This window comes from Oncorhynchus tshawytscha, linkage group LG18, assembly GCF_018296145.1.
Source record: "Oncorhynchus tshawytscha isolate Ot180627B linkage group LG18, Otsh_v2.0, whole genome shotgun sequence".
Classification (NCBI taxonomy): Eukaryota; Metazoa; Chordata; class Actinopteri; order Salmoniformes; family Salmonidae; genus Oncorhynchus; species Oncorhynchus tshawytscha.
Genome location: NC_056446.1, coordinates 23,969,566 through 23,984,715, shown reverse-complemented (window position 1 = coordinate 23,984,715; position 15,150 = coordinate 23,969,566). Strand labels below are relative to the sequence as shown.

Below are 15,150 nucleotides of genomic sequence, written 5' to 3'. Positions count from 1 at the left end.
TGTGCCTTTGGAATAGTGAACTAAACGCGCGAACAAAACGGAGGTATTTGGACATAAATATGGACGTAATCGAACAAAACAAACATTTCTTGTGGAAGTGGGAATCCTGGGAGTGCATTCCGACAAAGATCAGCAAAGGTAAGTAAAGATTTATAATGCTATTTATAACTTTTGTTGACTCCACAACTTGGTGGGTAACTGTATAGCTTGCTTTTGTGGCTGAACGCTGTTCTCAGATGATTGAATATTGTGCTTTTGCCGTAAAGCTTTTTTGAAATCTGACACAGCGGTTGCATTAAGAACACGTTTATCTTTAATTCTATGTAAAACATGTATCTTTCATCAAAGTTTATGATTAGTATTTCTGTTATTTGATGTGGCTCTCTGCAATTTCTCCGGATGTTTTGGAGGCATTTCTGAACATGGCGCCAATGTAAACTGAGGTTTTTGGATATAAATATGAACTTGATCGAACAAAACACACATGTATTATGTAACATTGAGTCCTGGGAGTGTCATCTGATGAAGATCGTCAAAGGTTAGTGATTAATTTTAGCTATACTTCTGCTTTTTGTGACACCTCTCTTTAGTTGGGAAATGGCTGAATACTTTCTGTGACCAGTTGCTGACCTAACATAATGATATGTTCTGCTTTCGCCGAAAATCCTTTTTGAAATCGGTCACCGTGGTTGGATTAACGAGAAGTGTATCTTTAAAATGGTGTAAAATACTTGTATGGTTGAGGAATTTGAATTATGAGATTTCTGTTGTTTTGAATTTGGCGCCCTGCAACTTCACTGGCTGTTGGCGAGGTGGGACGCTAGCGTCCCGAACGATCCCAGAGACGTTAACAAGGGGTGGAAACACAGGATACTTGACAATGAGGACTCTGAGTCAGCTAATATAAATCTCTATAAGTCTGGAACAGTAATGGTACAGGGCAACCCCAAACAGTTTCAGCTGGACTTTCACCTAATCAATCAATTAGCCCAGCAGGAGAAGCTCTCCCTTGAGAAAGATAACTCCACCCCGAGCGGGTCAGACCAGACCTCTTCATTATATAACCCCACAGACGAGCCACCCCCAGCGGAAAGTCAACCTCCCAGCACAGAGTACTACCCTCTCATTGAAATCAAGGATAAATTCACCCAGCTGGAGGTAAGGCAGGTGGAGCTGGAATAGCAGGTGATTACAATTCAGTCAGCACAAACCCAGACAACAGTCTAGCACAACAACACCCCCTTAACCAGACCTGGAGAGCTGGAGGTAGAGAGAGACATATCTGCACTCTGGACAGTGGTGAGACAACTTCAACAGGAGAAAGAGCAGGAGCAGGAGAAGGAGAAGAACAGAGCACTAGAGGAGAGGATCAGACTGTTGGAGTAGAGGTTGAGGGGGATGGCGTGTGACAGAGAACAACCCACTAGAGAGGTGGCCACCCCCACAGAGAAGCTAGCAGAAGAGCCCACCTCAGCACCCGACAAAAGTCTCGACACCACAGCAGAACAGTCCACACCAGACCCTGACCATAGCGTCGACATCACAGCAGAACAGACAAATGAAGAACCCCAAGCCCAGAGGCTCTCACCCCCTCTGAGCACCCCCCGGTCAGCCACCCTGATAGCCCTTCTGACAACCCCCCACACCCACTGAGGACATTTACAAGACACAAATTGTTCTCCTTATGGACTCAAATGGGAAATATATACAAGAAAAAAAAAACTTTTTCCCAAACACAGTGTGTCTAAACTCTGGTGTCCAAACACCCAGCGCACCCTAGACCTTCTGTCTGAGGACCAACTAGGTTCACCTAGCCACATAATAATACACACAGACACAAACGACCTGAGAACACAGCAGGAAAGGGTGTCCACAGCACTGAAGGGAGTGATTGATTAAGCTTCTTCTACTTTCCCCAACGCAACGTGGTTATCTCCACCCTGCTGACACGAAAAGACTTCCACCCTGCCACAATACAGCGGGTAAACGCAAGTATTTCCTGTGACTGTGCCTCAAAACCAAATGTTTTCCTGGCCCATCACTCCACCCTGGACTTGAACAGCCTGTGCCCGGACTTTGCCCGGACTCTAAAGGACATCGCTCTCAAACGCAGCCCCAAAACTTCACACAGGAACAACAGATCAATAGACACCCTGCCCAGACCAGCGAGATACCCTCCCAGACCTGCGGGACCTCCCCCCTGAACCTACACATAGAGGACCCACTCCAAGAGGCCTTACATCCAGACCACAGAACCACCAGCCACATCCACACCCCCACCCGGACCAATCAACACCCCCCCACGTCAACCATGCCCATACCCCATTTAGGCCTCCTCAGATCAGACCTATGCCCCTCCTGCCCACCCCATGCACCCCACCCCCGCAAAGAGGGCCTCAACATGGAAGTCACACATACGCCCAGGCAGTGAGCGGGCAAACAGGCCCAACCCCCACACTTACACTAGCCCAAGCCAATGGCGTGTACCAGATGCTCAGCAGGCTCTGCTCACACTTACTGGCCTGAGGCCAAACCACACGACCAACTACATTGGACACTTTATGGAACACAAAGCCTTCACTATATCATCCTGGAATATGCAAGGCCTGAGGTCATCTGCCTTTGGCCTAAAGAGTAGGAACCCGGACTTCACCAAAGAAATCGGTAATACAGACGTTGTCATCCTGCAAGAAACCTGGTATAGAGGAGACGAACCCACTGGTTGCCCTCTAGGTTACAGAGAGCTGATAGTCCCATCCACCAAACTACCAGGTGTGAAACAGGGAAGGGACTCTGGGGGTATGCTAATTTGGTATAGAGCAGACCTAACTCACACCATTAAATTAATCAAAACAGGAACATTTTAAATTTGGCTAGAAATTCAAAAGGAAATTATGTCCTCCTGTGTGCTACCTATATCCCCCCACTAGAATCACCATACTTTAATGAAGACAGCTTCTCCATCCTGGAGGGGGAAATCAATCATTTCCAGGCCCAGGGACATGTACTAGTCTGTGGCGACCTAAATTCCAGAACCGGACAAGAACCTGACACCCTCAGCACACAGTGGGACAAACACCTGCCTGCAGGTGACAGCATTCCCTCCCCCATATGCCCCCCTAGGCACAAATATGACAACATAACCAACAAAAACGGGTCACAACTCCTGCAGCTCTGTCGCACGCTGGGTATGTACATAGTCAATGGTCGAGGGGACTCCTATGGTAGGTAGACCTATAGCTCATCTCTTGGCAGTAGTACTGTAGACTACTTTATCACTGACCTCAACCCAGAGTCTCTCAGAGCGTTCCCAGTCAGCCCACTGACACCCCTATCAGACCACAGCAAAATCACAATCTACTTGAACAGAGCAATACTCAATCATGAGACATCAAGTAGAACAGTAGAACATCTTAACAGTATATTTGACCTCTCAGCTTCCATATCAAATGTAAAAAATCTCAAATAGAAAACCGAAGAAACAATGACAAATGGTTTGATGAAGAATGCAAAAATCTAAGAAAGAAATTGAGAAACCTGTCTAACCAAAAACATAGAGACCCGGAAAACCTGAGTCTACGCCTTCACTATGGTGAATCACTAAAACAATACAGAAATACACTACGGAAAAAGAAGGAACAGCACGTCAGAAATCAGCTCAATGTAATTGAAGAATCCATAGACTCTAACCACTTCTGGGAAAATTGGAAAACACTAAACAAACAACAACACAAAGAATTATCTATCCAAAATGGAGATGTATGGGTAAACCACTTCTTCAATCTTTTTGGCTCTATAACAAAGAATAAAGAGCAAAAACATATACAGGATCAAATACAAAGCTTAGAATCAACTATTAAAGACTACCAGATCCCACAGGATTCTCCAATTACCTTGAATTACCAATAACTACAGTGGGATATGCGTCAACAGCAACCTTGGGAAAATCCTCTGCATTATCATTAACAGCAGACTCGTACATTTCCTCACTGAAAAAAATGTACTGAGCAAATGTCAAATTGGCTTTTTAACAAATTACCATACAACAGACCATGTATTCACCCTGCACACCCTAATTGATAACCAAACAAACCAAAACAAAGACAAAGTCTTCTCATGCTTTGTTGATTTCAAAAAAGCCTTCGACTCAATTTGGCATGAGGGTCTGCTATACAAATTGATGGTAAGTGGTGTTGGGGGTAAAATATACAACATTATAAAATTCATGTACACAAACAACAAGTGTGAAGTTAAAATGGGCAAAAAACTCACACATTTCTTCCCACAGGGCCGTGGGGTGAGACAGGGATGCAGCTTAAGCCCCACCCTCTTCAACATATATATATCAACAAATTAGCGCAGACACTAGAAAAGGCAGCAGCACTCGGCCTTGTCCTACTAGAATCTGAAGTCAAATGTCTACTGTTTGCTGATGATCTGGTGCTTCTGTCACCAACCAAGTAGGGCCTACAGCAGCACCTAGATCTTCTGCATAGATTCTGCAAGACCTGGGCCCTGACAGTAAATCTCAGTAAGACCAAAATAATGGTGTTCCAAAAAAGGTCCAGTCGCCAGGACCACAAATACAAATTCGATCTAAACACCATTGCCCTAGAGCACACAAAAAACTATACATACCTTGGCCTAAACATCAGCGCCACAGGTAACTTCCACAAAGCTGTGAACGATCTGAGAGACAAGGCAAGAAGGGCATTCTATGCCATCAAAAGGAATATAAAATTCAACATACCAATTAGGATCTGGCTAAAAATACTTGAATCAGTCACAGAGCCCATTGCCCTTTATGGTTGTGAGGTCTTTGGTCCGCTCACCAACCAAGATTTCACAAAATGGGACAAACACCAAATTGAGACTCTGCATGCAAAATTCTGCAAAAATATCCTCCGTGTACAACGTAGAACACCAAATAATGCATGCAGAGCAGAATTAGGCCGATACCCACTAATGATCAAAATCCAGAAAAGAGTTGTTAAATTCTACAACCTCCTAAAAGGAAGCGATTCCCAAACCTTCCACAACAAAGCCATCAACTACAGAGAGATTTACCTGGAGAAGCGTCCCCTAAGCAAGCTGGTCCTGGGGCTCTGTTCACAAACACACCCAAAAGAGCCCCAGGACAGCAGCACAATTAGACCCAACCAAATCATAAGAAAACAAAAATATAATTACTTGACACATTGGAAAGAATTAACAAAAAAAACAGAGCAAACTAGAATTCTATTTGGCCCTAAACAGAGAGTATACAGTGGCAGAATATCTGACCACTGTGACTGACTCAAACTTAAAGAAAGTTTTGACTATGTACAGACTCAGTGAGCATAGCCTTGCTATTGAGAAAGGCCGCCGTAGGCAGACATGGCTCTCAAGAGAAGACAGGCTACGTGTATCTGCACACTGCCCACAAAATGAGGTGGAAACTGAGCTGCATTTCCTAACCTCCTGCCCAATGTATGACCATATTAGAGACACATATTTCCCTCAGATTACACAGATCCACAAAGGATTTGAAAACAAACCCAATTTTGATAATTCCCATATCTACTGGCTGAAATTCCACAGTGTGACATCACAGCAGCAAGATTTGCGACCTGTTGCCACAAGAAAAGGTCAACCAGTGAAGAACAAACACCATTGTAAATACAACCCATTATGTTGATTTATTTTCCCTTTTGTACTTTAACCATTTGTACATTGTTACAACACTGTATATATACATCATATGACATTTGTAATGTCTTTATTCTTTTGAAACTTCTGTATGTGTAATGTTTACTGTTCATTTTTATATTATCTACCTCACTTGCTTTGGCAATGTTAACACGTTTCCCATGCCAATAAAGCCCTTGAATTGAACTGAGAGAGATCTCAGTACTTGAACCGGGTTTGTGTGTGGCGCTTGAATAGTGTGTTGTGGCAGGTCGGCTACTGTGCAAGAGAAGAGTCTGTAAAATCACAATAGAGAGACTTGTCAAACTTGTGCCCAAACACTTCGGAGGGACGAATAGACCACAGCACACAATTTATTCTACCATGTTTTTGCTCAATAATTAATACTAGCAATGTGGGAACAATCAAATGAAAAAGTAATACTACAATGAAATGAAAAAGCAATATTGTGCACATCAAATAAACAGTGGGACCGATATGAGAAACTGACAATGTTTCTAAAATGACCGCAATGGGACCAGCGGCTGACATTTTACACAGCATCATATTGATCTTTACCTCCTAAATCCGGTTATGGTCCTAGGCCTCAGTATTAATATGTACTTTATCAATTTTGGAGACATTAATGTAACATCAAAATGTGTTTTGTTCTGTGTGGAAGAGAGGGTACTGTAAATGTGTTATTGTTTTAGAGGGGCTTATTTCTCTGAGGAAATAAGTTTGATTTCATTCAATAAAAGAGTATCTCTATTCAACACATGGTGTGTAATAAAGTATTTATTCCTCAAGGTGGCTTGTGGTTCTGAAGCAACAGTGAGAGAATCAGCGGCGTGACCTCACTGTTTTGTTCGGTCTTCTCCAGTAAAATGGATCAGACGGCCAAGAATCCACCATTTCATACTTACCCATTCACATTGCTTACACTAATGTCCCTTTCATACACAGACTGAAATCTCATTCATTTACCATGCCTGCTACTTTTTTGCCTACGTCTTTGTATATCTGAAAGGTGTAGGTGGAAGAGAAAAAGGACAAATAAAACCCACCTAAAGACCTAGTCATGATTCCTGTATTTTCACAGACCCTCTAACCAAAATACAGGTATCAGGTCTGTGTGAATGGTTCTCTACTTTTTTGCAGGTAAATTAATAATCACTTCAATTGCTTAACACCGCCCTAATTTGAAATGCAAACAGCCCTCATTGGTTAACAACACTCCCTGACCCCACCCCTCCCAATTTGCCAGTTACCCACTGATATGTTTAAAAGGGGTATACCTGCATTTCAGTGGTAAATAAGGAGTTGTTTGAAAGGGGGTCCTATTAACATTGCCTAATATTTTTTACAGGTGATATACCATATCATCTGTCTGAAATGGGGCTACATCAGAAACAGAAAGGCCAGATTGTATATGGAAGTCTGACATTGCAGTTTGACTTTCTGCTTCATAACTGAAAGCTATAATATTATTTGCCCATGCTTAAACATGACTTGTATAATGTTTTCATCCCACAGTCACTGAAGGCAGTTAGCATTGCACAGCCAGGACAGGAGTGATTGCTGTTCCTCATGGCTGGCGGTCTGTATCAATATCCAGGCTATCAAATTTGCAGATTGAAAAACTAAATTAAATCACCCAAAGAAAATAAACATATTCCCCGACCAGTCGAAGTGTGACATTCAGCAATATTCCGACGCTGTGCGTGAGCTCTACTAATGTAAAAAGAGAAGACTGTTCAATTTCTGCAAATCCCCTCCCTCCCTCTCTCACCTGAAACAGTGTTGGAAAAATGCCTTTCAGAAATTATAAACAGCTCAAAGAACAGAAGTCTTTTACTGTTCGCTCGGTTGAATCCAATTTGCGCTCCGGGTTCCTGAAGAATAAGGTGGCACGGACGTGTGTGTGTGTGTGTTTGCGCGTGTGTTCCTCACCGGCGTGCAGTACTCCACCATGGGGTAGTTGAGCTTGTGGCCCTTGGCGGTTCGTCCAGAGAAGAAGCAGCTCTGACACACGTCATAGTTAAAGTGCTTCAGACTGCGATACCTACGGATGAGGGGAGGGGGAGATGGATAGTATTAGTATTTTATTAGGATCCCCATTAGTTACTGCTAAAGCAGCAGCTACTCTTCCTGGGGTCCACACAAAACATTTCATAATACAGAACATTAATAGACAAGTACATCACAAGGACAGAACTACATTTAAAATATGAATACACACTTTCACACATATGCCTTCATAATCATGTGATTCATAGACGCTATTGAATGCAATCCAAAAACGAAAATGGAAACGCAATAACAAGGTGGTGTGTTTGAAATAGGCTGACACTTTTCTCTAAATTCCTCAGATGTGAAAATAGCCACTTTGTTTCGATCGCGATAGAGACAGAGTGGAGAAACAAGAGAATGAGAGTGATGAGCGCATCGTGCAGATTTCTCGATTTCTCTTTGATGCATCTCATGTGTGTCCTGCGCTGCTCTCATCTATTCCAGGGCCTCACACGGAGCTACCGATGTTCTGTCACCACGTTCTCTCACCAATTCCTCCGTCAATTTCAAAATGGAGGACACATACACACCCAAACCCACAGTCTAAAATTCAGAATGCCACCTGCAGCTCTATCCCAGTGCACCTCATCATCGTGCTCAAAACAGAATATAAAAGATGTCCGGAAATTGAGATGGGCCCAGTTCAGGCAATTATAATCAAATCAAATTTTATTTGTCACATGCGCCGAATACAACAGGGCATAGCGAGATTTATTATAAGCGTCTGGATTAGTGTCCCGCTCCTTGAAAGCGGCAGCTCTAGCCTTTAGCTTGGTGCGGATGTTGCCTGTAAATCCAAGGCTTCTGGTTGGGATATGTACGTACAGTCACTGTGGGGACAACGCCGTCACTTATTGATGAAGCCGGTGAATGAGGTGGTATACTCCTCAATGCCCTTAGATGAATCCCGGAAAATATTCCAGTCTGTGCTTGCTGGTAGAAATGAGGTAAAAAGGATTTAAATTTGCCTGCATTAATGTCCCAGGCCACTAGGAGCGCTGCTTATGGATGAGCATTTTCTTGTTAGCTATGGCCTCATACAGCTCGTTGAGTGCGGTCTCTCTCTCTCTCTAAGGTAATCTGATTGATGACAGAGCCCACAGCGATACATCAGACAGTAGGGGCACAGTACAACCCACGTCCCTCGCCCCATTACACAGCAACATGCAGCGTATTACTACACAGACATCTTTCATTAGCGCTGACACAGACAACCACTAATGAATGACTATGGGATCTACACTGAGTGTACAAAACATTAAGAACACCTTCCTAATATCAATGTGCACCCCCCCATTTGCCCTCAGAACAGCCTTGATTCGTTGGGGCATGGACTCTACAAGGTGTCTAAAGCATTCCACAGGGATGCTGGCTCATGTTGACTCCAATCCTTCCCACAGTTGTGTGTAGTTGGCTGAATGTCCTTTGGGTGGTGGACCATTCTTGATACACAAGGGAAACTGTTGAGCACACCTGATACACAAGGGAAACTGTTGAGTGCACCAACTACCATACACCGTTCAAAGGCACTTAAATATGTTGTCTTGCCCATTCACCTTCTGAATGGCACACATAATTGTCTCAAGGCTTAAAAATCCTTCTTTAACCTGTCTCCTCCCCTTCAGCTACACTGATTGAAGTGGATTTAACAAGTGACATCAATAAGGGATCATAGCTTTCGCCTGGACATACCTGATCAGTCTATGTCATGGAAACAGCAGGTGTTCCTAATGTTTTGTACACTCAGTGTATATTCTACTTCGTAATATCCCATTGTCTGGAAAACCAGCTCTGCTTTACAACAGGGTTGTTGGCCATTGGGAGGCTCAAGTCTAACCTGTGCAACACTATTCAATCCAAATGTATTCAACTTTCTCTCTCTCTCCCTCCTTAACCGGTCTCTCTTCCTACTTCCCCTCTCTCTCTCTCCCTCCTTACCCTGTCTCTCTCTCTCCTTACCCTGTCTCTCTTCCTACTTCCCCCCTCTCTCTCTCCCTCCTTACCATGTTTCTCTTCCTACTTCCTCTCTCTCTCTCTCTCCTTACCCTGTCTCTCTTCCTACTTACCCTGTCTCTCTTCCTACTTCCCCCTCTCTCTCTCCCTCCTTACCCTGTCTCTCTTCCTACTTCCCCTCTCTCTCTCTCCCTCCTTACCCTGTCTCTCTCTCTCCTTACCCTGTCTCTCTTCCTACTTCCCCCTCTCTCTCTCCCTCCTTACCATGTTTCTCTTCCTACTTCCTCTCTCTCTCTCTCTCCTTACCCTGTCTCTCTTCCTACTTCCCCCCTCTCTCCCTCCTTACCATGTTTCTCTTCCTACTTCCTCTCTCTCTCTCTCTCTCCTTACCCTGTCTCTCTTCCTACTTACCCTGTCTCTCTTCCTACTTCCCCCTCTCTCTCTCCCTCCTTACCCTGTCTCTCTTCCTACTTCCCCCCTCTCTCTCCCTCCTTATCCTGTCTCTCTTCCTACTTCCCCTCTCTCTCTCTCCCTCCTTACCCTGTCTCTCTCCCTCCTTACCCTCTCTCTCTCCCTCCTTACCCTGTCTCTCTTCCTACTTCCCCTCTCTCTCTCCCTCCTTACCCTGTCTCTCTTCCTACTTCCCCTCTCTCTCTCTCTCCCTCCTTACCCTGTCTCTCTTCCTACTTCCCCTCTCTCTCTCTCCTTATCCTGTCTCTCTTCCTACTTCCCCTCTCTCTCTCTCCCTCCTTACCCTGTCTCTCTCCCTCCTTACCCTGTCTCTCTCCCTACTTACCCTGTCTCTCTCCCTCCTTACCCTGTCTCTCTCCCTCCTTACCCTGTCTCTCTCCCTCCTTACCCTGTCTCTCTCCCTCCTTACCCTGTCTCTCTCCCTCCTTACCCTGTCTCTCTCCCTCCTTACCCTGTCTCTCTCCCTCCTTACCCTGTCTCTCTCCCTCCTTACCCTGTCTCTCTCCCTCCTTACCCTGTCTCTCTTCCTACTTCCCCTCTCTCTCCCTCCTTGGATCAATGACAGACCTGTAAAAGCTTGTGTTCTGTCAAATGTCTGCTGGTACTTGTCTCAAGACATTCTCTAGCTGGTGTAACTACTTAGCGAGGACCAGAGATAATAAACATTACACTAGACACTAGGCTCTGGTTAGCATGATGTTGTGTCTCATTTTGCTCGCATAATAATACTGTGACTGATGTCATACCCTCAAAACAATATTGTGTTTAGCATGTGGACATCTGAGGTCTGTTTAATCATAAGAGGGTGATTCTATTGAACCATTCTGACATTATATCAACAGGTGGTGTTTGAGACAGAGACAGAGACAGACATACAGACAGACAGACAGCAGTGAGAGTCTGAGACCCTAACCCACAGTACACAGTGGATGTCCCTTTGTGTGTGTGTGTGTGTGTGTGTGTGTGTGTGTGTGTGTGTGTGTGTGTGTGTGTGTGTGTGTATATGTGTATTTGTGTGTGTGTGTGTGTGATTCTAGAAGTCCTTCTCCAGATGGTATTTAGTTAGGAGTGTATCAGCTACTGACATTTAGATAAAGGCCTACCCTCCGGAGCAGGCCTGCCCTTTCTGCTCCACTCAGAGCAGGGAGACCAGCACACCATCATTCCCCTGTGTGTGTGTACATTGGGTGGGTGTGTGTGAGTGAGTGAGCATGTGGGTGGGTGTATTCAACGTACAGCTCTTGCTCTGTATGAAAATGTGTGTTAAGGAGCTAACGTTGAACGCAAAGTTGCTGTGTGTGAGTGTGTGGGTGCACATTCGTGCGTATGTGAGTCTAAGTGTGTGTGTGTGTTTACCTGAACCCTACAATGGGGCACTCTTTACAGATGTTACACTTGGCCTGGTGCTTAGCGGTCTCAGCAGCCGCCACTCTGTGTAGGACAGGAAGCCACACCATAGACTGGGGCTCCAGCCTCATCCAATCAACAAACTGCCTGGGCTCCAGCTCCACCTTATTTGTCACCTGGACAGGAAGAGGAAAGAGGAAATTTAAAATCAAAGTGAATTCAACTACTAAGCTTAATCCGAAATGGCACACTATTCCCTATATAAAGTGCACTACAATTAAACCAGGGCCCATATCAAAAGTAGTGCACTATACAAGAGAGGAAGAGGGTTTAGTCCGCCCAAATTAGTCCACGTTAAGCAGGTTTATTAAGTGAGGAGTTTTTGTATGGGGGGAACGAAAGACTGTGGAACCTATTCAATATAGAAAATTAATATTTCTTTTGATACGAGGCTTATTTGATCAGAAGTTTTGACGTTTCGGAACTCTTAGGTTGTTACGACTGTACTGATATAAGTATGATGCAAGTGACATCCAGGCGACAAAAATAAAGAAATCATTCTAAAAATATTTTAAAGAAACTCAGTCCGGCTTTTAACTTACTCTTGAAAGTTGTAATAGTAGAAAGCACAAGGTGTCATTTAGAAATGGGGTAGTGCATCATCAGTTCCTCTTGTCATGTCTGTCATTACATACTTATTGATATTTATAACTTGTCAGCAGTGTCCAGATCTACTAGCCCATGTCAAAGTTTTTTAGCCCCAAGGTTTAGGAAGCCCTGTTCTAGGAGTCCTGTAGTGGGTATTAAATCCCTTTACACCTGGAGACGGCTGCTGTACAGAACACACACCTGACCTTTCAGTTGCCACGACTACCCACAAAGGTCAATGAGTAAACATTCTGAGAGGGAATATCCGGGACTCGAGGAAGAAATTGTCCACAGGTCACGCACGCACACACACACACTGCAAACACCCCTTAAGAATCAACATGGCTTCGGTCAAAGAGGGGAACGTTGAAAACCTATTCCTGCGTGTGTGTCCCCATTCTGTGACCTCTGGCTCTGTTAGGGCTAAATGTCAGATAGAAATCCTACAACTCTGAGATCACACACACAGACAGATGGAGAAGCATGTAGGAAACAACACCCCCACTTCATTGATCCTCAACACTGGGGCCCCACAAGGGTGCGTGCTCAGCCCCTACCTGTATTCCCTGTTCACCCATGACTGCGTGGCCATGCACGCCTCCAACTCAATCATTAAGTTTGCAGACGACAAAACAGTAGTAGGCCGGATTACCAACAATGACGAGGCAGCTTACAGGAAGGAGGTGACGACCCTGGCAGAGCGGGTCCAGGAAAATAACCTCTCTCTCAACGTCAACAAATGTCAACAAAACAGCAGAGGGAGCACACCCCTATCTACATCAACGGGACTGCAGTAGAGAAGGTGGAAAGCTTCAAGTTCTTCGGCGTACACATCACTGACGATCTGAAATGGTCCACCAACACAGTGTGGTGAGGAAGGCGCAACAGCACCTCTTCAACCTCAGGAGGCTGAAGAAATTCAGCTTGGCTCCTAAGACCCTCACAAACTTTAACAGATGCACAATTGAGAGCATCCTGTCGGGCTGTATCACCGCCTGGTACGGCAACTGCACCACCCGCAACCTCAGGGCTCTCCAGAGGGTGGTACGGTCTGCCCTACGCATCCCCGGGGGCAAACTACCTGCCCTCCAAGACACCTACAGCACCCGATGTCACAGGAAGGCCAAGAAGATCATCAAGGACAACAACCACCCGAGCCAAGGCCTGTTCACCCCCTATCATCCAGAAGGCAAGGTCAGTACAGGTGCATCAAAGCTGGGACCGAGAGACTGAAAAACAACTTCTATCTCAGACTGTTAAATAGCCATCACTAGCCAGTAACCGCCCTGTTACTCATCCCTGCACCTTAGAGGCTGCTGCCCTGTGTACATAGACATGGAATCACTGGTCAGTAACCACCCTGTTACTCATCCCTGCACCTTAGAGGCTGCTGCCCTGTGTACATAGACATGGAATCACTGGTCAGTAACCACCCTGTTACTCATCCCTACACCTTAGAGGCTGCTGCCCTGTGTACATAGACATGGAATCACTGGTCAGTAACCACCCTGTTACTCATCCCTGCACCTTAAGAGGCTGCTGCCCTGTGTACATAGACATGGAATCACTGGCCAGTAACACTAGTCACTTTAATAATGTTTACATACTGCTTTACTCATCTCATATGTATATACTGTATTATATTCTACTGTATTTTAGTCAATAACACTCCGACATTGCTGGTCCTATTTATATATTTCTTTATTCCATTCTTTTACTTTTAGATGTGAGTGTATTGTTGTGAATTGTTAGATGCTACTGCATTGTTGGAGCTAGAAACACAAGCATTTCACTACACCCGCAACAACATCTGCTACATATGTGTATGTGACCAATACAATGTGATTTGATGATGAACCAGCTCTGGAGTGTCAAGTCAAGGCATCGAGCCAGAGAGCTGACACCTACACCTATCCTTCCTTCCATCTTCCTCCCTATTGTCTCCTCCTCTCTTCTCCACCTGTCTCCCTCCTGTCCCCTCACATCGTCTAGGTGGCAGAGTTACGGCAGTACAGATCCCTTGGAGGGAGGAGGATGGATGGATGGTGAAAGGGAGGGAGGAGTGAGATTGAGACCCGTAAAACAGGCCGTATTTATGGGCCACCACCTCGTTCATTACAGCCCCATTAAACCAAATGGAGTGGTTGACTGCTCTGCAATTTCTGGCTGATACAGGGAGGTCACGGGGGGGGTGGAGTCTACTGGGCAGAGAGGCCAGAGTCATCAGTCACTCTTACCATCATCCATCTGGCTGTAATGCATTAGGAATTGTGCAGTGAATATCAGACAGTCTTGTTGTAATGGTGGTTTTGATGCGGGTGATGGTGTGTATGCATGTGTTAGCGTATGTGTGTGTTAGCGTATGTGTGTGTTAGCGTATGTGTGTGTTAGCGTATGTGTGTGTTAGCGTATGTGTGTGTTAGCGTATGTGTGTGTTAGCGTATGTGTGTGTTAGCGTATGTGTGTGTTAGCGTATGTGTGTTAGCGTATGTGTGTGTTAGCGTATGTGTGTGTTAGCGTATGTGTGTGTTAGCGTATGTGTGTGTTAGCGTATGTGTGTTAGCGTATGTGTGTGTTAGCGTATGTGTGTGTTAGCGTATGTGTGTGTTAGCGTATGTGTGTGTTAGCATATGTGTGTGTTAGCGTATGTGTGTGTTAGCGTATGTGTGTGTTAGTGTATGTGTGTGTTAGCGTATGTGTGTTAGCGTATATGTGTGTTAGCGTATGTGTGTGTTAGCGTATGTGTGTGTTAGCGTATGTGTGTGTTAGCGTATGTGTGTTAGCGTATGTGTGTGTTAGCGTATGTGTGTGTTAGCGTATGTGTGTGTTAGCGTATGTGTGTGTTAGCGTATGTGTGTGTTAGCGTATGTGTGTGTTAGCGTATGTGTGTGTTAGCGTATTTATAAAATAATTAGACTAATATTGAACCTTTATTTAACTAAGCAAGTCAGTGTTATGTGTATGTGTTAATGTATGTGCGTGTTAATGTAT

The 15,150-nt window shown here is 44.8% G+C and overlaps 1 protein-coding gene across 8 annotated transcripts in view; it reads right to left on the bottom strand.

Moving 5' to 3' along the window:
- Positions 1-15,150, bottom strand: part of utrn (utrophin) — a 334,500-nt gene that overhangs the window by 43,253 nt on the left and 276,097 nt on the right. For all 8 annotated transcript variants that reach the window (XM_042300851.1, XM_042300850.1, XM_042300854.1 and 5 more), the window contains 2 exons: positions 11,521-11,687; positions 7,621-7,732 (listed from right to left, as the gene is read on the bottom strand). In XM_042300851.1, coding sequence (XP_042156785.1) covers positions 7,621-7,732; positions 11,521-11,687 — 279 coding nt within the window. The remainder of the gene's footprint in view (positions 1-7,620; positions 7,733-11,520; positions 11,688-15,150) is intronic.